Raw genomic sequence first — 25,433 nt, 5'->3', positions numbered from 1 at the left:
CTACAGGGCTCTTCCTCATTGGCAAATCAACACAGTCGACTCTTGCAGCAACACTAGCGATCAGCCTATCCCTGTCAGCCTTACATTCATCAAGTGGACATTTACATGACCTATGTCAATCTGGAAGTTGGCATGATTATGCATCGGAGAAAGCTTCTTGCATGTAGACCATTCATACTTTGTCCACTTCCAAACAGCACAGACCTGCTACATGTGCTACTCCTCCCCTTCATCATTTCGATGTGGCAAAATCTAAGTTTAATTTGATAGTAAATACATGATATTTTATTGAGATATTTATATCTCGCAGTCGTAAGACTGAATGCACAAAAGAAAAAAGCAATTCAGAGGATTTTTTTTGACATCCAGTTCTGGCTTGAGCATTCAACAGTGGCACCAATCTTTTCAAGCATACATGTATCTGGCCCATTCATAAAAGCCCTGTGAGAATAGGTGCTATATGATACCACAAAAATTTCCATCAATTTTCTTCTAAAAAAGCATGACTTTTTTATGAATCCCACCATAGCTTCAATATATATAAAAAGAGATAAAAATATCAAACTGAAATCGACACAAACTTGAATCATATACCTCGGTATGACCCCAATTCAAGGAAACCTTGAGAAACCTAATCCCGCCACAGAAATTTCTCAAGAACAAAGAGAACAAATATCCCATGTGTCCATCTTCTAGATATCTCCCACTGATCACAGCTGACTAGATGTATGAACAGTCAAATATGCTCATAAATCAAGGGAACGTACCTACAAGTAGCAACAAAATGTCATACCATGCTGAAAGGCATGGCACTACCCAATTCACAATCCTTCTGTTGGAGCAGTCTCTGTCATACTTAGATGTTATAAAGTGCACCATAGCTGGACACAAGGGACAGAGAGGAGGCAACTCTATCTATCTTGTTGATGAAATACAGGAGACTTGTAACCATACTGAAGTCTTGACCAGCTGAATCAATCTCTTACGACCTCGCTCCACACTGACCACATCACAGGACCACCACAGGATTTTGAGGATTACATCAAACAGACTGCTATAAAGGAAATCTCTCACCGCTCCTTTAAACCAGTGATATCTCCTTTGGTCCCTTCTCCTGCATTCACCAACAGAGGGAGCTGTGCTGTGGGCTTGGCACTCTTCAGTCTTGTCTCGGTGGGATGGGGGCTTTGACCAAAGCCCAATCAGCTGAGATTGAGGCCCGGCATCTCGTAGACCCCATCCTGCACCTGGTCCTCCTCCGTCATGAAGTAGGCCATGGTGGGCACCCGCTTCAGGCCCGTTGCCCGCGGCGACTGCATCCGTCCCAGCCAGCGGGAGTAGACGAAGATGAAGGCGATGACAACGAGGAAGCAGACGACCAGGAGGTACTGATTGGACAGCCAGGGGGCCGCTGCCCGCATCCAAGGGGGGCGGTAGGATTTTTGGAAGGCCCCCTGCTGAATTTCTCTGTAAAGCAACAGAACGGAGAGCACATTTATCTTTCTACTTTCTGCACAGCCCATCATACCTGATGGGAAGTTGATACACTTTAAACTTAGCATATATTTGGTGAACAGACAATTCATCCTTTAACATTTGCGGAAGACAATTAACAATGACTGCAGTAAGAACACTGTGATACTTTAGAGTGCTAAACAAAGTATCAAATTAAGGCATTCATTGTCCAACAAAAAATTTGACTGCTGGTCAGTGAATGGAAATAGCTTTCCCTTTTTTCTTTAATACATTGCCTTTTTTTGTCAAACATAACAATGAGGAGGACAGCTTTAGCCAAATACACTGAGCAATTCTAAACAGTGACAAATTTAAAAATATCACTCAGCTGATCACATTTGGGTATGGAGGGATGTAAAGGTAGGTAGTGTACAATTTGAACAGAAAGTCAAACAAACAAACAAACAAACAAATAAGCAAACAAGTAAGCAAACTCACCGCAGTGGCAAGAATCTAGTTCTGTAGAGTATTGCACCTAATGTCCACTGGACTTCTTTGTCATGGATCAGACTCGCTGACCGTAAGTAGTGATAGTCCTTGGGGAACTTGAAACCTTGATGGAGCACGGTTGTGATCCACGCTGACTTAAAACACTGGTATCTGTAGATGATGAGATGGCATGTATGCAAACTGATTAGCTCTTTGTGGCATCTGATTTAGTAACTATTCTCAATGAATTTACACTGTAATTTCAATTTGTTCTGTTCAACTGAAACATAATGAAACATGCTGCCAATATCACAAATATAAACTTATTACCTTGTTCATATCTTCCCTCCAGTTTAAGCTGAAGTTGAGTTTGGATGTTTCTTTCATAGTCAGTAAGAAAGCAATTAAATGCTTGTAAGCAAATAATCAAAGGACCATGCATCCATTTCCACTCTGATGATCTAGGTAATAAAAAGCCGTGGCAAGAAGCTGACTAGTGCTCAAGACTTCAAGGATTACCACTAGTCTGTGGAAGTTACTGCTATTCAGTTTAAGAACCACAAGGACATCATTGCAAAATTTGAACCTGACGAAGTTACATCCTTCTGCTTCTACAATGGTCATATATAACTGATGACAAGGAAACGCTACTGGTAATATGTACGGTACCAAATGCAATTTAACATTACAGAGGAAGGAAATGATAAAACAGCATTTGATGCAATATCTTGTTGTAACGCAAATACAATGGGACCTATCGTTTCATCTTTTAAAGTTCTTTTCTGGCCTTAAAATGTTTTTGTGGAAATAAATGTTATAAGAAAAAAAAAATGAATAAGAAACATGAAATAACAAGTCATTTTTAAAAAAAATCTTTGGCAATTGGAGTCAAATGAAAGAATATTGCACATTGAGAACTGTTATAGCTGACTCGTCTGTAGAAAACCAAACCCCACCCCCCCCCCCCCCCAAAAAAAAAGTAAATGCCAAAGGTATTCAAGGACACTTGACTAAAAAATTCAACATGACAACTGGCCCAAAATCTATGCATTTGTTTGATTCATAGACATTGTACATTTTTACAAGGGGAAAAGGAAATGAGTGCATGTGATCCAAAATTTAGCTTTGTTTAGAAGAGATTAGACTTACTTTAATCTGTGCTCATCGGCTTTGCTGTATAAACCCTTTTTATGATGCTCTTGTAAAAGTGACCACTTGGTGGCGCAATAACTCTGTAAGAAAATGGAAAGAAAGAAATTGTAATGTAATACGCGGTGTTATTCGTCACAACGTGAGGAGCAATGTCTTAATGAACATAGAGAATTCAGACTGACTCTCCCTATTCACGAAAATGAGAGATAATGAACAAGGTATAGACTCAACGACTAATCCTCAGGCATATCTATTATGTGCAAGAAGGGATCAGGAGGGATGTTTTCATATGTCAGATAAATTTTAGATGGTGTAATGGAGAAATGGTCAGTCTTCTCAGTTTCAAAACCAGTCTTGCAATAATGTTACACTGGGATAGCACACTACAAATGTACATAAATTAAATGCATACACATACATTTATTTTTTCCAACATAGATAATGGACACACTCTGGCTGAGATTCTACTCCTAAAAATCTAAATTGTTACACAGGTTGCATCAATAGGTTAAGAAAATGCAAGAAAGCAATTCAGCATGGCTAAATGTAACCTTTTATTTGTATCAATAAAAACAACTGCTTGAGAGCAGAAGAATGACAAATCCATCAGCATGATGTTTAATGTTGATTTTTAACAGAGCAAACATATCCAAAAAAAAAAAACCCCACCAAAAACAGAGAGCAAAATTATCATGATTTCTAAGACCCAGTTTTAAAGAATCTTGCTATGTTTCTATATTGAGATAGTAAAATTACACTGATTGGCGGTTCACTGTGTACCTAATTCTATCCAGAATCCAGAATGAGCAGCAGTCCTGTCAACAGGAATGCACTTTCCTGGATGAGTTTTAGTCCTCATGAAACGACCGCGTTTTGGTCGGGAATTGGCTCACAATCTACAAGGCTTTCTTCACTGATTGGCATAGATGTCTAGAAAGTGGTTATCAGTGAATATAGATTACCTAATCCCCCTAATCCCCCTAATCCCTATTGTGTCACCATGGCCTCCCTGTTGGACTCAGGCACACTGCTACACCTGAGTGGTCTTACTAACATTACAACTAGGTCAGGTTTGGAGAGGTTACTGATTGGCCCTGATGTCTGGAAACTGGTTGTAAATGAATGCAGATCACGTACTTCCCCTTTATCCTTATTGTTATTGTATCACCATGGTCTTCCTGTTAGACTGATGCACACTGGTACGCCTGAACGGGTTTGCTTACTTTACAACGAAGTTTGGAGAGATTACTGAATGCCAGTGAAAGAGCTTGGCAAGTTAAGCAAAGTGCCTGGGCAAATAAAAGCTAAACACTGATGCTGTAAAAGTGAATACTTTCACGTGAGTAATTTTTAGCACTTGACCGCATAAGATGAGTTTTGGACATTTTTTATTAGCAAGAATCAAGACATGAACTACTAGAACCTAAGCAAGTAAAAATATTTGCATGCTTTTATTTTCGTGCTAGTTTCTGGTCGCATGAAATGCACAAAAATTTCAACACCACAAAAATTTCCACTTATACAGTGTTCATTTCTGATAGAATTCAGCACATTGTAAACAGCAAATCACTGAGAGACATGATAACAGATCTGTAGAGATCCAACTCTCGAGAGGCAAGCAGATGCACAAGGTTATGGCTTACTTTGGCTGCAGTTTCAAACTTGCGGTACTCGTAGACCCCGCCCATCCTGAGCACGTCTTCCATGCAGTACCAGTACTCGGAGAAGCCGTAGAACTCCGAGTTATCGAAGTTGATGTCAGGCTGGTAGACCCCGCCTAGGGAGCAGGGCTCCTTCTGGCAGGGCGTGGCGCCTGACCCCAGCACCGGAGTCATGGCCTCCTGGCATGCCATGTAGTCCCCCGTCCCCTTGAAGTGGAAGGTGTGGCCGTAGCGGACGATGGTGTCGGTCAGGGACAGGGGTAGACAGGGGTCCAGGAATGGGGAGGAGGGGCTCAGCCCAACTGCGGTTTGACTGCCAAAAAAAGACAACACAGAACAAGAAAGATAAGCAAATTAGCCAGCCTACAATTCTTCACAGACTTCTCCCACTACGATATTACTGGGACAAGCACATGTAAGATCTTACAAGCAGTGTTTGTATTGTCTGTTGATATGGTTTACTGTGTTGTTCACTTTGATAATGTGCCATCCACAGTATAAAGACCCTTCCTTTCCAGATTGCTAGTTCCATTGACTCTGATCTTTGCAGGGCAACTGAAGTTGTTTAAATTTTTCCGGGTCTTCTTGGTGTTTTTACTTTGTCTGAAGTTCTAAAAAAAAACAACAACAACAACAAAAGACAAACTTACATCAACGTACTTTTTAACACAAAAGTACATATTCCCTCAACTTGTTACTGATATAATATGTTATGAAAATATTATCATTCCTGCTTTCTAAAAAAGGTAAGTCAAATGCTCCTTTAATTTTGCTGGAAATATGAAAGCATGTTGAACTCTCTTTTTATTTTCCTTGAATCAATGTCCATGCATGATGTCACAAAATGTTGTAGTCTTCTTTTCCAGTGATAGATAGTGGCACTGAAACTTAGAAAATTCATAACTCTTCAATGGATTGTCTGATTTTCCTCAAACTTAACTGATGTGTTCTACTAATATTGCTGCATTCCCTCAATCCACAAATATATTTGGGTGTCATTCTCTGTTAAGAGATCATCTATATCTACCTTTTCTCAAGAGTTGCAAGAGTGGAGTTGATTAGAATGCTCTCATATCTCGCCCGCGCTGCATTGCCTCCGTATCCCAAGAACGTTGTGACATAGACTCTGTACACATGGTCAGATTCATGCTGGTCACAGCCCAAATTGAACTCGGCTATCAAGTCCTTAGCTGCTGCTTCCTGTGGGTCCATTCAAGAGACATACATTCACTGAATAGATATACATGTAGCCATTCAAAAGACATGACTATTGAACAGACAGGCTCACTCAAGGAACAAGTTCATTCAATCAACAGATTTCAGAGAGACTCTTCTTGTGTAAGAAGTCAATTTAGGAGAATGGCTCTTTTAAGATAAATATTCATTCAAGAGAAAAGTTACTGCGAAAGACAAGTCCATTCTGTAGATGGATTATTGATTGAGTGACAACACAGTGTTGGAAAGAAATTAGCTTGTTGTAGATTCTAACAACAGTTTCACATGTAACGCATATAACAGCAATCATCATATGGTGCAAACGTGACATTTTTTTTGCAGCAGAAAACTCTTGTTCATCTGATGGCAAAAGCGTGACACTCAAAAGGCATTCAAAACAAAATAAAAACAAATTCATATGGGACAAGGTAACAGCTTGCTGTGCAATGCAGTGGATGTGTAAGTTAAAATGTGACATGTGTCATTCTTCCACTGAATGCCAACTTCAGCTGAGATGAGCTAAACAAGGCTTACAAAAAGGGAATAATAGCATTGAGAGGATTCTGCCATCATTCCTCAGCAACCCCCTGCCTAGTGTGACTCAGACACGCAAAGAGGATTTGCTCTTGCGCTTCCTTCAACACAAAGTAATTCTCCTTCCTTTCTTTACTTAATAACTGTGACGAGAAGGATTGGTCTGGGTGAGCATAACAGAAATGTGACAGGAAATGGGTGGGTACTGACTCGCAGTGAATTGGAAGCCCTGAGGGGAACAGTGTACGTGTTATGAAGTCATTTAAGCCCGACAGCCCATTTACATGTATGATTTACTGGTCCAGCATCACGGAGTATATGCACATAAAAAGGGGGGTTGACTCATTATATAAAAAACAAAAACAAAACAAAAACAAACTAATGAAAATCAATTCATTGTGAACAACTTTGACAGATTGTGATCAACACAAATTTATACACACATATGTACCCAAAGTGACTGAGGAAATCCACAGCCATGAATAAAACATAAAATCATGCAACATGCAGCTACGGACGACTTGTTGAATCAAGCGGTCTTTAAAGGACAAGTCCACCTTCATATACATTAGGATTGAGAGAATGCAGCAATATGAGTAGAACACATCAGTGAAAGTTTGAGGAAAATTGGACAATCCGTTCAAAAGTTATGAATATTTTAAGTATCTGCGCAGTCACTACTGGATGAGAAGACTACTACAGTGTATGATGTCACATGCGTACAACTAATAAGGAAAATAAAAAGAGAATGTCACAAAACTTTACTTTTTGAATAAAGTGCACATTTCTTCAACTTGCTACAGACGTATGTTAAGGGTAATATTATTTCCCCTGCCTTCTGAAAGAGAGAAGTTGAGTGTTCTTTTGTTATGCGAGAAAAATGGAAATATGTTGAATTTTCTTTATTCTTTCTTTATATCGTTGTACTCATGTGACATCACAAGCTAACTTAGTCTTTTCATCCAGCCGTGACTGAGTAGAAACTTCAAAAATTCATAACTTTTGAACGGATTGTCCAATTTTCCCCAAACTTTCACTGATGTGTTCGACTAATATTGTTGCCTTCACTCAATCCACATGTATGAAGGTGAACTTGTCCTTTAATAGCACTAGACTATCATTGCTTCTACTCTACTCCACATGGTGAAAATTTGTGCGACATGATATACACCTTAGGACTAGCCAGATTGAAGCTTACAGTCTGGGGAACCTCGTAGGCGATCTGGGCGGACCCTCCCCCCATGTCCAGCACCCCGACCGTCCGCTTCCGGGAGACAGTCATGGGCGACGCCTCCGCTCCTGGTAACTGGACCTCAACGACTGGCTCATCTGTGTGAAGGGGGGGGGGGGGGGAATAGGAAAATACAATCAAAGATTTATAAGAATGTTTCTTCATGGTATCTGAAATATGCTTAGAATGAACAACATGATTTAAAAATATCAACAATTCAGTTTATGGTATCTGAAATATGTTTAGAATGAACAACATGATTATAATTTACAAATATCAACAACAATTCAGTTTATGGTATCTGAAATACAAATGTATGTTTAGAATGAACAACATGATTATGATTTACAAACATCAACAACAATTCAGTTTATGGTATCTAAAATATGTTTAGAATGAACAACATGATTATGATTTATAAATATCAACAACAATTCAGTTTATGGTATCTGAAATATGTTTAGAATGAACAACATGATTTATAAATATCAACAACAATTCAGTTTCCATCATTTACAATGTAAAATATGCACATGTTGGTACACAATTTCAAAATGTTATGTATATCAGCTCAAATAGGTTCTGTCCACATATAATGAAATTCATGAATACCGTATGATAGAAAACATAGCATTGACTTTCATATTTCGGTTGACTAAAAACAAGCATGATTTAGAAAGTCTGTTCATCACAAATTATCATCCAACATGTCTGTCTTGGGCCATATTTAATAATGTAGTAGCATTGACAAGGCATCCTATGGCCAAGAAGCACATTGCTTTAGTTGCTTTAACATTTTGCCCATGTATTTGTCATTAATTGCACTTAATGTTTTAAAAAAAGTTACTGCAGAAAGGCATTTAGCTTTATTCAAGTTTTCATATCAATGTTTTCATTCCTGTATTATGAAAAAAATATATATCAAACTGCTTGACAGAGCATTGAGAAATATCTATACAGTTGTAATGTTCCATCTGGAAATGTGATGAATATATGGAAGCGACATGAATTCATTAATTCATGATCTCATTCCAGAAAATTTGTCACAGCACACTGATAAATTACAGTTCTTTCACCACCCAGGTACAGCCATTACACACATATGTCTTTGGCACAGAGGAAACATTTCAATCAATGATACAGGCACACATAATGACAACTTGGTACCAACCATACAAAATACAATATCTTGATACAAAGTCTATATAGCCCTTAACAATATTTTTATCAAAGATGGTACTTTAGAAGTTTACCGCATGTGATCAAGTCAAGGCACAGTAAATAAATAAGGAGTCCACAAGACTAGCATCTTGGGTTACGCATTAGAGGCCACAGCAATCTTTTTTTTTTTTTGTCTTTCTTCTTTTGAACAAATCTAGTGAGTGGTCTACATTCAATACTGGCTATTTTCATTTGCCTGTTAGTACTTGGGTGAATACTTAAAGGCATAATTTACCATTTGCAGATGAGACAAAAACCAAGCATTACTGCTGCAAAATAGTTTTAAAATGTGAGTTAGGGAAAGAAACAACCAATGCAAAAATTTGAATCAGTATAATCAAAGTTAAGTACTGTTGAATATACAGAATGTGAACAATGGTTATAATAAGAATATCTCTAGACTAAACTGTCTACAGTTAGGTTTATTGAGAAAAACAGTAATATCTCCCTACATCTTAGGCTTTATTGCAAAAATTTTATATCCCAGAATGCTTTTGCGATGCAACTGACCTACACATATGCATCAAGTGTGATATCTTGAACATTTTTTTAATCACCGCTCCCAGAGGTAAACAGGACGTTTAAGTCTCTTGCTTACCTTCATTGCTGTGATCAAAGCGTCCTAAAACATAATTGATTCCGATCCACGCGTACACCCCTTCCTGCTTGCCACTGATCACCTCAACATTCTTTTCCGAAAAGAGAAAGTTGTAGTTCCTAGGGATGTCTTTGCGCAGGTCCTCCAAAATGGCTTGTGATTGACTGTGAACACAGTGTAAATGTAGGAGATACAATACATTATATAAAACACCTGATAATTTTTCACCAACAAGTGGTCAAACCATGGAATTCCTCTGTGCAACAAATTCATCATAGTGTTAATTAATCATGGAGCTCAAATAACAACGAAATAAGGACTGGGTAATTCTCAAAGCAGAAGAGGTATAAAAATACATTGTGTATGCCCCCAAACTAGCTCTTTGTCTTGACTTTCAATCCTTAACAACTTCATCCATGGTACATATGAAAGTTTGCTCTATTTACTCTGTTATTTATGGACATCAAGTGTACATGGGCTGTCTACAGGGGGAAAAAGGTCCAAGTGTTTGGCCGTTATTCTAAATTCGTACTTCATTTGATCAATTTCCTCTTACACTTCTGTACCAGCAATTCACCACAAATAGCATGTTTGTGGAGGGAACAAAGATTTGTGTTCCCAAAAAGAACTGTCGAGCAAATCTTATTTTTCTATTCGGACACGGACATGGAATAAGCTGTGAAGAAGCCAGGCATATCACACTAAATAGATGAGAAAGGTATTGCTTCACCAAAAAAATATAAGGAGAACCACTAGGAGAGTTTACAAAAGGAAGAAGAGTATATATGGTGGAAAGCATAGTTCTGAACAGAACCGAAGTAAGATGCCCAGGAGAGAAAAACAGCAAATATCTTTCATGCTTGTGAATCTGCAATGAGAAGAGAGAGCAAAAGTTTTGGCTAACCTCTCTGGGAGCATGCGCATGCCAGCTGTGGCGAGGATGTACAGTGGCGTCTCCGGAATCTTGGACTCTGGTATGTGATCCACTGCAAAGTCAAGGAGGGGCTCCATGTAGATACTGGCTTCCTGGGGGTTGGAGGCCAGCTCCGCTAGGCCTGTGGTTCAAGAAGTTTGGTTGGGATGCAGAGCTCATGTTGAAACTGGTGATATGTCACTTTGTCAAGATATGGTTTTATTCACCAAGGCAAGTTTCTCCAGTGCAAACAGTGTCATTAACATTGTAGGGTTCAGAAAGGAATCACATGTTAAATTGTACTATTGTCATATGTTGTGAAAAGCTTTGCCTGCATCTAACGTATAATAATTGTGGCAAATCAATCAATGTTTGCTACCAGAGAAAAAAACTTCTGAACAGATCAACAGGTATGCATTGCTGACAACTTGAACAGCTACAGTTGTTACATGTATCAATTTGACATGTCTCTACCTGGGAAACGGTCTTGACTTTTCACCTGTAGGTAATTTCAGAAATCCTCATCTAGCTAAAGTACAAGTCCCAAACATACATTCTCACCTGGTTTTATTTTCTTTACGACAGGATTCCTCCCAGAGTCTCTCATCTGGTGAATTTGCAGGAGCTCGTTGTTCTTGCCCGTGTGCTTGGGCCAGAAGTAGACGAAGACCCGCGTGCCACTGGAGCCAGCATCAATAACCACCCCGTAGTACAAGTTGGGGTTGTCAGTGTCGGTGGCTTCCACGTGCTCGTACTTCTTGACGTAGCGCTCGTAGTTGGCGGGCTGGCGGTCCGACCGCGAGTAGGCGCCGGTCTCGATGAGGGCGATGCTGATGATGAGGAGGAGGCACATGACGAGGGCGAGACATGCCGTCTGCCTCCGGCAGTGGGTGAGGCGGAAACTGATGTGCCACACCGCTGGGAGGGGCAGGAGGCAAGGACACCTGGATAAGAAAGAAACACATTTTGCTTCTAAGAATCGACACAAACTAGCATCACTCATAAAACAAGTCTTACTACATGACTTTATCTCTCGACTCTGTTGTATTTGTTTCCCATAAAATGTCCATTATAGTCTGCCTTAGGGCCCTCGGTCATAAACTGTTACTATTTTACACTATTGTCACTAACTGCCATGATTAAATCAGAAACAATGTTGTTAGTAACGACACATCACAGTACTTCCACAGATGCAGCTTGTGCTTGAATTGTACTTGACGATACTAAACTGAAAACAGATTTCATACTGCAGTGTTACTGCTATGGCAATATGGACATAACACTTGTTCATTCACATTAAGCACAATCTTGCAGGGCACTGCTTCTTCTTTTGGTTTAGTCTGCCTCTTTCAACTTGCTGAAGATTCTTGCATCTTTCACAAGATTTACATGTTGAACCTCGATTCTTCACCTGGAGATCATGACATTAGTACCTTCCATTTGTCTGTGTTCAAAACCATCGTCCATTTTTCAGCCCAGTTTCTAATCCTGTTAAAATCTTGTTGAAAATTTTGTGTATGACGTTGGCTGCCATGTCGCAAATTGGCAAACATTAGATGCTAGTCCACTTGTCATGTCATTGATGTAGAGTCTACAACAGCAAAAGACAAGGTCCAAGAACCGACCCTGTGGCACTCCAGATTATACTGGTCTAGTATTGGTGATGATTTAATGCTATCCAAAGGGACCCTCTGACACCTTCAACGGAGAGAGCTTTGGATCCACCTAAGGCTGCATTTATAAGATTTTGCGTGCTGAGAATCACTGTTTTGAAACACTGTTTTGAAACACGGTCTTGTCAGAACAGCGTTTACAAGATTTTTCTCCCGAGCGTGTCGGGGCTCTTGCTCAGACTGTGCCATTGTGCAGCTCACTCTGTGCAGTTTGTTCCTCAGTAAAAGGTCAAACAGGGTGCGTGCAAGGCAATGTGACGTCATTTAAACAGTGTTTGAGATCGCGGTCGCATTTATAAGATTTTTAAAACACTGTTTCTACAGAAACACTGTTTTGAAACGCACTAGTTTGTGTGTTTCAAAACAGTGTTTCAAAACACTGTTTTAATTTACAGCTAGCGTTTATAAGATTTTTTTTCTTGCTAGAAACACTGTTTTGCCAGAAACAGTGTTTTAAAACACTGTTTCTGGCCAGGAAAAAAGTCTTATAAACGCACCCTTTGATAACCAGATATATAAGAAATCTGATTAGTGCAAGAGTTGTTGATGCCCAACCTTCACGTCAAAGGCTTTCAAAAAGCCCATGATTGTGCCATCTGTTTTGCTGTGGCATCCTTCATCCGTGTTCTTGTGTGGAGGTCACTTGTGAATCCTAATGATTGTTGTTCACATGACATGTTCTTATGAAAGTCATAGTGAAGGGGAAAGATGATGTTGTTTCTGATGAATATGCCATGCTTCATGTAAATCATTATTCATAATATTTCTGGCTAGCATGTAGATCTAAAGTTAGATTTATATTCCATTGCATTTTAGTTTGCAGCAAATGCCCTAAGCTCAGGCTCTTGTTTTTTGTGGGTTCTTCTAATTCTCTTTAGTCTTACAATAAATTTTACATGCACTAGCATCAACACTAATACTGTATATGCTGTTATTTACGCGTACAGATATTTTCGTGAATGACGAGGTCATAGACATTTTCACGAGATGTTGTTTTCTTGAATCAACACCGATGCTTACATTAATGCACTATCAATATACTAACAAAGCGCATGGAGACATTTTCACGTGTTGCTAAATTCGTGATCCAACTGTGATTCGCGAAATTCACGAAAATTAAACCCTCGCAAAAATAACAGCGTATAGACTCTACACTATCAGTAAATTTACATGAACAAGGTGCTTGAGTTTCAACTATTCCTGTAGTAATGTCAGTAGTACTAGATCTAGTACTACTAGTAGTAACGACGGCTCCGTAACGACTACTATCATCAAAACTCTAGGATTTCCGCAACAAAATTAGAAGCCTATGTAACGGAAATATGATTATATATATTTAAATATAATGCCATATATGACCATGATGACACACTTCCTGAAACGAAAGCTTGGCTGGCTGAGCTGGCAGCCGTCCAAAATTTCTCACAAACTGAGACGAGAGTCTAGACCCAACAATTATTAATATTATTAGAGTCTAACCGTTAGTAATGTAATGTCAGATAATGACTCAGGTCAACATGGACTGTCGTGGTCAAACATGACTAGACATCTAAGTTAAACCTAAAATTACCTAGAATCTAACCGTTAGTGAGAAACTCCATCTATCATTAAATTGAGAAGGCAGTGTATACAACCACACGCGTGTGTCTTTACCATCCAGCCACACGAGTGTGGTTGTAGCCATGGCCCACATCGCTGGATACAGCCACACTCTTGTGTATGATGGACAGTGTGTACATCATATCCACACACACATGGAGAAGCTGAACGCCGTGCGTGTCAAGCACATGAACACCACACAACCAGCTTGCTCGCAAAGCGATGAAAGTAACCTCATTTTCATACCTTCTAATATTGTTTTCTTACAAATATTTTTTTTTCACTCCGTTCTTATTGTGTTTGCTTGATACGGTGGGTTTAGAATTATTAGCAAAGTTACAACTGCCGCTACATTGGGGGACTTCGGATTGACATTGCTAGACTGCTGGTGGTAGGCCCCACAATCGTGACTTCGGGTGCTAGTGATCGCTCATTGCTCAGCGCAGCAGCAGCAGCCTAGCCAGCGCAGTTGCACCGCCGCTCGCACCAGCAGGGACCCGCGCGCCGGCTGCCTGTGTACGCTAGGTGCGCGATCTGCGACTACGAGTTACTGTACCCGAACGAAGGCTCAATAACGACACGATGCATGATCAATCGTAAACCAAAGTGCAAAATCAATTATAACTTTGCTATTGATTTTAAATCTATCTTATCAAATAAAGACAATGAGAATTAGATAAGTTTAAAATGAAAAAGTAAATTTGTCTAGACGGTGAAGTAATATTAAATGAAATTAATCTAGGAGGTAGGTTCATCGCTTTGCAGTGGTACTGGTACATCATATCGCGTGTTGATGTGGCCATACACAGCTTGTTCCCTGCTACGCAATATAATAATTAATATAGCTTCTCCATGCGAGTGTGGCTGTATCCAGTGACTCAGGCCATGGCTACAACCACACTCGTGTGGCTGGATGGTAAAGACACATGCGTGTGGTTGTATACACTTAGTAATTTTTTTTCACTAACGTTAGCTGGCGTCATTGAGCACTAGATGGCGCTCTCGCGCAAGTACATCGTTTTCTACACACGCAGTGCTCAACTCTTCGCGAAGATCGCTAGCTGTAGCAGTTATGACAGGGTGCATTGATATCATTTTTCTCAAAAGTAATACGGCCCTATGTCAAACGACATGTTCGAATCACAAACCTGAACTACTTTTGCCTTCCTTGTACGTTGGTTTGGGTCTGCTACGAACCGCTACAAGGAAGCCCGAGGAGGACGATCTGTTAGCATGCTAAGTCGAAATTTCGCACGTATTTGTCGTGACCTTGGTGTATTTTGTACTTAATCCACATTGCGCAAAATATGGCAGTGTTGAAACTTAACTTATTTCAAAATTGAAGTGTTTTCTGATTTTTTGAAAGGAAGATTTATCGACCCCAAGTAAGCCCATGTGGTAAGAACGGTACACGAAATGGACCTTGCAATGCCTGTTTCAGTGAAATTGGCTGCCCGATCGCGCAGCCCATGGAGAGCTTCGCGGTTGCTCCCATGGGAGTCGCTATAGGTGTTGTGTGATTTACGACTGCCCACGGCCGCCGCGCGGCGGCCGCGCGCTTGCTCGGCGCTAGCGAGCTCTCTACTTATGAATATGATGATGGGCGAATCGAAGCCACCGCTACGACAGGCCTACTTGTACGCGAAAAGTTATTAAAATGCGAGATTTTCCAAGAAAATGCAAAAGATGGACTGATTTAAACACTGTTTATGTGTATGTTACATATCAATCTATGGATAATTGATCTCATTTCATGGTTCGGTGAAAATCTGATTTTCTTAGGATCAGTTCGGGAAACCCACTCACAAGGGGGGCCCCTCCTTATAAGTAACCCGTCCCCCTTATAAGTAACCCCGTCCCCCTTATAAGTAACCCCGGGGCACCCCTTATAAGGAGTCTCCACGCTTTTTTGCAATGCAACGCGAAAATGAAAGGACTGCGGCAATTCGCTTGATTATGTCCATAAAGCTTCACAAGTTTCCTAGTTACTCAGGAAATTTGAGCAAAATCGGTTCGAGGCATCATATCTAAAATCATGGATTTAAATGCGATGTCAAACGACCCATGCGAATGCTGAAATGCGAGCGATTACTGGCGTGAGTGTCGCCAGACGCGGCGGCGCGGCAATGCTTGAGTGCAGACGTGGCGACCGAGTACCGTACTCAGTCGCCACGTCTGCACTCAAGCATTGCCGCGCCGCCGCGCCTGGCGACACTCACGCCAGTAATCGCTGGCATTTCAGCATTTGCATGGGTCGTTTGACATCGCATTTAAATCCATGATTTTAGATATGATGCCTCGAACCGATTTTGCTCAAATTTCCTGAGTAACTAGGAAACTTGTGAAGCTTTATGGACATAATCAAGCGAATTGCCGCAGTCCTTTCATTTTCGCGTTGCATTGCAAAAAAGCGTGGAGACTCCTTATAAGGGGTGCCCCGGGGGTTACTTATAAGGGGGACGGGGTTACTTATAAGGGGGACGGGTTACTTATAAGGAGGGGCCCCCCTTGTGAGTGGGTTTCCCGAACTGGGATGAAGGCTACTGTACTGACTTCTCTGTACTAACGTTAGAGTCTAGTCACTCACACCTCCGCTCCAGCGCGACTCATCCAGCTGCTGCGTAACCTGGTAATTTACCATTAAATTTATCAATCAATGTCGAGACATTCAACGTGAAGGCTTGTGTCCCTGCTCGCTTATAATTTACATAGCATATTAAAGAGATGCAATGCAATTAGCGAGGCCGCCGGCCGGCCGAGGGGCATTTTATTGGAACTTAATACTTACCGAACCATACTCGTGATGGAGCCAAATATCTTGTTTAGTTTGAATAAAATACAGATGGTCTCAGCCGCTGGGTAAATAATTGTCAGGCATCATAGTTCCCGGTGTGCTTGAGCAGATTAATATGAGCAAAGTGCTACTACCTATCCGATAACAAGTCAACATTTGACACCGGCATTCTCCATCTGCTGGGCGACGTGTAACTTCGGCTTCGGCTAGCTGTGTGTCAGCCAAAAGCACTTGGTATACCAATAGAGTACAGTGTACGTGTACGTGGACGATTAATAGCTGTAGCTGTGTAAGCGTGTTTACGGCAACGTTGTAAAGTAAACATCTAAGAATTAGTTCTATATTCAAAAAGTAAAAATATACATTTTATAAATTTGTATATATTCAATATCAAAAACTCTTAAAAAAGATAACAAAAGTGTATATTGTAGAAAATTAAGCTTGAATTTAATAAATTATGCAAAGAGTAAGCAGACAATTAGTTGCCAATTTCATGTATTTTCGTCTTGTACAGATCGAGCAAAAATGGCTCTCGACGCAGTGAGAATCAGAACATGTGTGCAAGAAATCGTCAAGCACGACTTACAGCTGAATGCTTATGCTCAGGTATACTTATAAAGAATAACATGTAGTGGTTATCTACGAGGTGATTATAATTAATGTTTGATTGTCGACGTGTTTGTAGGAAGTGACGACGAAGGAAATAGTACGTAATTATGATACTGCCAACAATATGTGCAGTCCCGTATATTGTAAAAGTTGTAATGTAATTCAGTCTGTGGATTATAGCACTGCTGTCTGTCTGCACATTTCATCACACATCTACGTATCGGTCTGTATCTTTTAGTGATTGATGCGGCAATCAAAAAGGGGTGCAGGCGGGGACGAGAAACAACAGTTTTTGATAAAAAGCCACTTTAAAAAAATAGTAAATAGCAAAAAAAAAAGCATGCGGTGGCCAAAGTTGCAAAATAGACACGCGCGAGGACGAGCAGCTAACATTACTACTCTACTAAGTATGGTTGGGTGTTCATAATACCGGACACCTAACGTTTTTCTATCAACAGAAACGTGAAAAATCTCACAATTTGCCTGAAATTTTACTCACGTGTGGAGAAAATACTCCGGATTCACAAGCGCGCACTGAAAATGCGATCTGAGGTACGCGCTCTAGATGGCGGCTTCGAACGCGTGGGGTGTCATTTTTCCGCACTCAGTTGCCCTGTTCATTTCAACCGGCCACCCTGACAATACGTATAAAGGGCACTTAAATGCGTTTTTGCGACAGGCCGCTGTTTTTTTCTAGCCGTCATTTTTTCCCCAACAATATTTGAATATATTTTGAATCCTTCGATATTACTTTTGAAGGACTGTTTGATGAATTTGACTTGATTTTCATTAGTAAACTTTTCATCGTAATTGAAGTAAATTAGATGAGTCGGTTTGTTTTTTCAACATTCATTTCTCGTTTCTGCATCAACTCGTACGGTCGTAGCGGGCGACAAAATGTTTATGTCATGTGTATGTGTAACGTGTGTGCACGATCGTACAAGCGGCGGTGCCAATTTTGCGGTCAAAATCGTCAAATTTATTACGGAAGGATACTCTACATCTAACAACGAGTCAGCAAAGGTAGGCCTGTATAGTTATATGTAGTTACACGATAAACCTTATTCGATTTTGCTAAATTTCGGTAATTTAGAGGGAATACTTAGTTGTTTTCGCCACATTTTACTCGGTAGCGTAGCCCAGTGAAGAATCGAACACCGTTGCGCGCAGTCCCATGCGTGCATTTTCTTTCTGTACGCGCAATGCCATTATAATGCGCGGTCGGTCATTATGGACCCGGTCGGTGGGTTGAACACCTACCATACTAGACCTATCTTTTTTACTTGGCCTAATTAGTAATGCAATAAAAAACTCCTCCTGATCCGGACAATGAGATTCGAGATTTTGCTATTAATCGTTAATCTGCCACATGCTGCTATGATAGATGCTACACTGTAGTGTTGTAGATCTAGAATTATTTCTTCGTGTTATGCCTAATGCAATGGAAATAAAACAAAATGTTCTGGGGGGGGAGGGTGTGGGAGGGGGTGTCCCCCCTCCCACGGTAGGGAGCTTTTTCAATCTTTAGCTCTTAATGGTGTGATCTGATACTTAAGTGACTATTTTTACTTATTTTGAAAGACAAAAGGGAAATATACCTTCAATTGCTATGGTCCCAATGCGTGAGAAAAATGGGTGCCATGCGTGAGATCGTGTGAGACGGATCTTAAATGCGTGAGTTTCACGCATTCTGCGTGAGACTTGGTAGCTCTGGGACACTTATATTTAGCCCGACCAGATGCCACACGACACTTGTGTACAGTGACAGGGCTGTGTGTGTATAGTTACTGGACACTATGCAACTATTCCAGACACATATATCTCTTTGTTAATAATGACATTCTATGACTAGGGTCTATGGGCATGGGACTTTGCAGACCTATCTTGCTTGCTGAGTGTTGTATGGGCCAAAATTGCCAAAGTGCAACGCAAAAATGTAAAAAGTATGCAAAGAAATTAACTTTTTACCTCAAATTTAGAAGATGTAGATTTATTTCAAGATTTTATCGCATGAATTGTTTGAAATGTTCATTTTTGACCTTTTGCTAGGGCCTACGGTAACCCTGTCGCGGGGCGCTGTAACACAGTAACAGCGCCCCGAAGCAACCCATGCAATTTTAGGAAGCACTCAAATGCACTGCAACACGTAAACAACTCACCGCTCAAAAGGACACTTGGATTCGCAACGAAAAGCCACATGATATAAAACCATTATTGTTGAATATTAGAGGCGACTATGTATTTCTCACCATTACCTCCGAAAACAAGATAAATAGTCAACTTTGAAACCGTCTACTCGAGATACTGTCCGTTCGCCGTTTTGAACTATCACGTAAATATACTGATCTGCGCATGCGCAAATGAATATTCATATTTTACGTCATCTGCCATATGTACAATGTTGCTCGTATTTGGTTCTCGGTCTCATTTAATAAAGGACACCTGTTCGTACCAATACCATAGGTATCATGGAGTTCAAAGATGCTCTAAGTGAAGTAGAGGAGGATGCAAAAAGAATTAAGTTCAAAATGGAGTAAATAAAAATTATCGAGAACGCAGTGAAACAGAATGACACCTTCCTAATGTTGCCAACTGAGTTTGGCAAGAGTGCTTGCTTTGGTTTCATCACCAAATCTTGGAAGTTGGATAAAGCAGGGCTGCACACTAACCCATTTTTTTTTTCTGCCGGTCCAACCTGTCTCTGTCGGATCAGTAAATATCCATTTTTCCTCCCCATTTTTGTACTGGTCGGAACAGAAAATTTACTGGTCAACAACAACCTGAAAAAGCATTAACTGGCTTGCAAATTTATTTTCATGTTTTTGTCGACAATAATATTACCTCCCTCCCCCCCCCCAAAAAAAAAAAATACATTTTGCAAATAAATATTTTGTAAACTCAAGTGCCTTGTTTATGGATCATTTCCTTGAGAAGGAACAAAAAGGAATCATTTGTGAATTGATTTGTTGATACGAAAAGGAAGTAAAAAAAAAAGAAGGGACTGAAATGCGGTTTTTAACTTTCCTCCGAAATTTTTTTCCCGTATCTTACAAGTATGCGTTCTTGAAAGTACACTATAGGGTCGAATTTGTGATGCTTTGTACTCCTATCTCTTCTTCGTGTATAGAACCATTTTAAAAGAATTGAATGTTTGTGAATCAAAGTGTTAAATGATTATGAACAAAATCAGATTGTATCAAATGCGTTTGTGACTTTTTGTCAACATCGGCGCACGTAGAGTAACACGCGTTACTCAAGTTGCTGCGCTTTTCACATTTTTGGTGCTCAGCTGGATTGTAATGATTATATGAATTATTTTTGTCCGTATGGGGTCGCTGCTGCGGTTAGGGCCTACGGTATACCATACAATACAAAACTTGAGCCCCATCTGCTGTGTATGGTGAATCATGGGTACAGGTACCGGTACCATATGAATAGTGATTCTGGTTCATGAATAAGATGTGACAAATGTCAATTATTCCATTACGAAAATCGTGTTCAGAATTATAATGCAATTTTGCACTGTGCTAAAAGATTACTACCGGTATATGTAGAGGAGTTAACTTGAAGTATATTTTTCACAAATTGTCGTTGGACATTACACAAATCAGAAGAAATATTCACATAATCTGGCAAAATTTATAATTTGAAGGACTTGGTGAATGAGTATAATGTTATTTTTACTCGAAATTTTTATCCTCTGAGGACTGAATTCTGAGCAATGAAAAATAAATGTCCAGTATTTATACACAAATAGACTCTCCTAGGGGACATCAGAAGGGGTAGACATGCAGTTAGTGTTCAGAGTCAGCAGAAACAAACTGACAATGTAGACTTCATGACTTGTGTCTTGGGCAGGGCCCAGAGGAAAAAGTTCCATTTCAAAATTTCCATATTAGTTATGAATATATTATGTAAGTACCGTAAATAGTGTTATTACCTCCGCCAAGGAAGGAGGTTATGTTTTCATCAATGTTGGCTTGTTTGTTTGATTGTTTGCTGTGTGCAAAATAACTCAAAGAGTTGTGAATGGATTTGAATCTTGCGGGAAAAGTCGGTAATGACACAAGGAACAGATGATTAAATTTGGGTAGTGATCTGGGAATTTTTATGGATTTTGAAGGATTTTTAATATTTTGGCATATAAGGTCAATGAACTTTGGAGTTCAAGCTGCGCGTACTGGAGGTTAACAAATGCGCACTATTAAAACGTACTCTGCTTGGACAAGGCGCTGTGCAGCTGGAAGCTGATGATGTAGACAAAAGGTTTCTACATTGGGAAATTGCATGCGTGTATGAGTGGAAATCAGTTGCTAGCTGGTGGAGGTCTGCACTCTCTGAGTGCTTTTCTAGTTTAGTATGATTATTATTTCCTTTATCACATCCACCTGGATAACGCAGAACATTCCACCAAATGGACTACTTCTTGTCCTCTAACTCCTGCACATTTGCAGAGGCAGTTCATGGACAGTTATTCATACCGGAAAGATAAAGATCCCTCACCCAGTATTTATTCATAGCTTTCTTTGTTTTCCCTTCTCGTGTACAAATAAATCATAGTCTTGCATGTATCATTTTTTAAACAGGAGTTGAGAGGCAGCTGCAAGACGATGGAGGGTCTAAATGACATAAATGCAAGAATAAAAGCTGAGACTGTAGTCCTGAAGAGCAGAATTGAGGTTTGTCATCCAACTACTCATACTAGTTACCGTACTACCTGGTACCTACCATACATTTTAATTTAGAGGTGGATATTGTTTTGTCATTTTCACTAACTGCCTTTAGATTATGAATAAAGAACTGTAATGATGTGTCTAGTTTCAAAAATCGATAAGAGACAATTTCGTCGGCCGAGAATGATGAGGACGTTAAGTTGTCTTGAACACTGGGTTTAGCGGCAACTTGACGCCCTTCTCATTCTCACCCGACGATTTTAAGTGTTAGATCAGATACACATTGTATATCTTTTCTTTTTTTTTTTATATGTTGCCAAACTCAGGAAATAGAAACATCTACATGTACATAAGAAAAGTTTGATCTGCAAAGAATGGGTCCCAAATGTGTCATTCTCCTGCATTTCTTTATTTTGTCTGTCCAGGAATTAGAGAAAATTGGCAAAGAACAAGACAAAGAAACAGACAGGATCGGACTACTGAAAGAAGCTGAACATTACCACAAACAGCTTCTAAAGTAAGTATCTATGTACAGGTTTGTCCCTGCTATGACTTCTGGTACGTGGTACCTTTCTGCATGTCACAGAAATTTGCTACTGATGGGCAAAACTTGTATTTTTTTTTTGTTTGGCATAAGATTTTCTCCCATTACCTGTTGATAATATGCTCCCCCTTTTTAAAATTATGTACAACATGCTGTGCCCAGTGATTTCAGCCTTGATATCTCAGTTTCTGTTTGAAGCCGGAAGGGTATACCGGTAGTTGAAATATACTATGAAAATGAAAAGTTTTGCAGTTTGGAAATAGTTGGAAATAGGAAATAGATGTGGGAAAAGCTGACCACAGATATTTGTGACTCACAATGTAAGACATTGGAAGTGGAACGTTTGATTTGGCGAAAACACTTTCAAACCCAAATCAGAAAAATCACTTTTTTCTACTATCTCTGCTACTCTTGTGTAACATTACGAGTGTAAACACTCTCTCTGCATTGGTGTAGCATATTACCCACAGTGTATCTGTAACCATTCTGTGTATCATATCTCTGTACAACCCCATTTGCACCCACGCGGTGTTGCAGTCTTGAGTACATTGTAAGGCCTAAGTGTTACACCTAGGAATTACTCAAGACTGAAACATGTGGGTACAAATGGAGTTGGACATAGGTACAGTAATCACAGTATGATACACAGAATGGTAATACCATGCTGTGTACCAGTCATCAGTGTTACTACTGATGTAAATGATTCAATTACAAATACACTTGTGTAAATGGTGCTGAGGAATTGAGAATTGCAATACATGGTGTATGTGAAGGAGTCATGAAACGATTATTCTCTCTGCATTCTTCAGCACACAGACTGCAATCAGGAAAGCAAATCTCACGTGTAAGATGGAGATAGATCGGGACCAGAGGAATGAGCTCTTGAGAGCGAAGGAGGACCCACAAGTCAGGAAGAGGTGAGAACAGTATTCACAAAGGACCAGTCTTTTGTGTTCCTTCTGGTTCCTTTGCTGGAGCAAAATGAGGGAAACTCTCAACTTCATGGGGAATCCCGTAATCGTATGGTACATACAGTGCCGACCTACTTGGTAATGTGCACTATTTCCCCTACCACCTGCTGCTGTGGATGTGGTCAAGATCACTTTTGTGAAAATTTTCACACCATAATAATAATAAGGGTAGCAGTAGTGATGATGATGATGATGATGATGATGATGATGATGATGCTGTTGATGATGAAAATAATAATGATAATGATAATAATAATAATAATAATAATAATAATAATAATAATAATAATAATAATAATAATAATAATAATAATAATAATAATAATAGTAATAATGATAATAATAATAATAATGATAATGATAATGATAATAATCATGATAATGATGATGATAACAACAACAATTTGCAAGAGTTCCTGATAAAGCTTGAGCAAAAGTGAATGGATGTGTTTCTCAGTATTAGTGTGAATGGTAAGTTCACAGTTTGGGGCGTCTGCGCAGACAAATGCTTCTTCTCCTTATGTTATTTTAGTTTTACATGTTTGGATTTGTGATAGTAGATATCTTCAGAACTGCACAGGTTTTGAGTGAGTGTGTTTGGGAGATTTGAGTACTAAATGTCCTATAAAATGACTTTGGGCTTGACCCGTGAGTGCCTTGTATACAATCAGCAAGATCTTATTAAGATATTCGTTGGCAAATTGGGAGCCAGTGTGGCTCTCTTAAAAGAGTGATCCTTAAGAATCTGGATCTACTACAGAGAATACTTACTCACCCACTCATCCTCTTGAAAAGAGGATTTAGTGTGCTTGGATACTGTTGTTGTGCCCAGGGCTTGAACCAAGGATCAACTCACAGTCAGGTATCCACAGCACACTAGACCACTATGACTTGCCTTTTTCCTTGTTGCCCAACAGGAAGAATAAAGAAGATCTTGCCAAGACTGCGAGCAGCATCACAGAAAACCTCCTGAGTCTGAATCGGATGATGGCAGCCAACGTTGAGAGAAGCAACATCACCAATCAGACATTAGGTAGGTTCAGAACTCACTGACCATTTTAACAGAGATAGAGATAGGTTCATCCATGTATGTAGGATAGTAGCATGCTTTCGTATGACTTTCAATGCAAAAAGAAATAAAAAGAAAACTGAATAAGCGAGAGTGGGCTGCCACAAAGAATAGTGATACATCAAAAACATGCTTTTTGACACAGCACTCAGTCATCTGTCTTGAATCTGGCTCTTCTCTAATACAACTTATCCTTGTATCACAAGGAATGTGGGAGTTTCTGATAATTTGAATACATTTCAATGCTGAACAATGGATAACATGGTAGTAATTGAGCAGTACTTTATGTGTGAAACAAGATAAGTGCACACAAGTTCTCTTCTTTGAAAGCTACTCTAGAGATGATGATCTTAAAACTTGGTGTCAATGAAGGCAGCCCCTCACATTTCTTGTCATTACATCTAATTATAGCAAAGAAATGGGTTTGAATGCTTATATTACAAAAGAAAAATGTTATCCCGCAAGATGCATGCTAGTGAAGCTGTGAATTATAACGACTTGAAATCTATGTAGACAGTAAAACACGTTTAGCCCTGTAGAATTTTAGCTCCAGGTCTTAGCGTTGTAGTTTTCTTCCTCTCTGTGTAATATTTCCCCCCAGTCAAATCATCCGGTACCCTGCAAGAGACGCACGAGGAATTCAAAGGGATGGCCGGGGTGATCCACACTAGCCGTAACCTCCTGACCAAGTACGGCCGGAGGGAGATGACCGACAAGCTGCTGATATTCCTTGCCCTTGCCCTCTTTCTAGCGACGGTCATCTACATCCTGAAGAAGAGGATTTTTTGATGGACCAGTGCCATGCACCGAAAGCTCAAACATGACTTACTGTACATCTCAAAATGCCATCTCATAACTTTTGTGAAGGAGTTTCGTTCATCGTTTGTGCTGAAGGTACATGGACAGCAAACAGTATGTGGATGTGTTGTGACCGTTTTCCGCAGACATTGGAGATGGAAGAGATTCTAATGACGAAAACAGATGGCATTGTTTCTACGATAATAGATACTTGTATGCTTTTTGGGGGTATTG

The 25,433-nt window shown here is 39.8% G+C and overlaps 2 protein-coding genes across 2 annotated transcripts; one reads left to right on the top strand and one right to left on the bottom strand.

Annotated features, from left to right (window-relative positions):
* Positions 1 to 999: 999 nt before the first annotated feature.
* Positions 1,000 to 16,697, bottom strand: LOC139719328 (ectonucleoside triphosphate diphosphohydrolase 4-like). Its single transcript, XM_071630747.1, has 10 exons — positions 16,530 to 16,697; positions 11,031 to 11,413; positions 10,461 to 10,611; positions 9,557 to 9,720; positions 7,678 to 7,835; positions 5,785 to 5,957; positions 4,740 to 5,070; positions 3,094 to 3,176; positions 1,954 to 2,115; positions 1,000 to 1,467 (listed from the first exon to the last, which is right to left on the bottom strand). Exons 1-10 carry the CDS (start codon positions 16,535 to 16,537, stop codon positions 1,203 to 1,205), a joined length of 1,878 nt encoding a protein of 625 aa, XP_071486848.1. The 5' UTR covers positions 16,538 to 16,697; the 3' UTR covers positions 1,000 to 1,202.
* Positions 16,698 to 17,060: 363 nt separating this feature from the next.
* On the top strand, positions 17,061 to 25,190 carry LOC139719316 (vesicle transport protein SEC20-like). The gene is made up of 6 exons (XM_071630738.1): positions 17,061 to 17,141; positions 21,731 to 21,823; positions 22,243 to 22,334; positions 23,171 to 23,278; positions 24,250 to 24,365; positions 25,003 to 25,190. Exons 1-6 carry the CDS (start codon positions 17,061 to 17,063, stop codon positions 25,188 to 25,190), a joined length of 678 nt encoding a protein of 225 aa, XP_071486839.1.
* The last annotated feature ends 243 nt before the right edge of the window (positions 25,191 to 25,433 follow it).

The sequence above is a fragment of the Diadema antillarum genome, unplaced genomic scaffold (genome assembly GCF_040938485.1).
Source record: "Diadema antillarum isolate AM-2024a unplaced genomic scaffold, OU_Dant_1.0 scf00000009, whole genome shotgun sequence".
Classification (NCBI taxonomy): Eukaryota; Metazoa; Echinodermata; class Echinoidea; order Diadematoida; family Diadematidae; genus Diadema; species Diadema antillarum.
Note: the sequence above shows the minus strand (reverse complement) of the source record. Positions and strands in the feature narration are given on the sequence as shown.

What these genes read in the sequence shown, in the direction of transcription:
- LOC139719316 (XM_071630738.1), top strand. Translation starts at nt 17,061, where the DNA reads ATGGCTCTCGACGCAGTGAGAATCAGAACATGTGTGCAAGAAATCGTC. An exon ending in TACCACAAACAGCTTCTAAA is followed by an intron (nt 22,335 to 23,170) that starts GTAAGTATCTAT and finishes TGCATTCTTCAG; the next exon opens with CACACAGACTGCAATCAGGA. An exon ending in GACCCACAAGTCAGGAAGAG is followed by an intron (nt 23,279 to 24,249) that starts GTGAGAACAGTA and finishes GTTGCCCAACAG; the next exon opens with GAAGAATAAAGAAGATCTTG.
- LOC139719328 (XM_071630747.1), bottom strand. An exon ending in CTTTGATCACAGCAATGAAG is followed by an intron (nt 7,836 to 9,556) that starts GTAAGCAAGAGA and finishes CCCTTCACACAG; the next exon opens with ATGAGCCAGTCGTTGAGGTC. An exon ending in GCCGATGAGCACAGATTAAA is followed by an intron (nt 2,116 to 3,093) that starts GTAAGTCTAATC and finishes CATCATCTACAG; the next exon opens with ATACCAGTGTTTTAAGTCAG.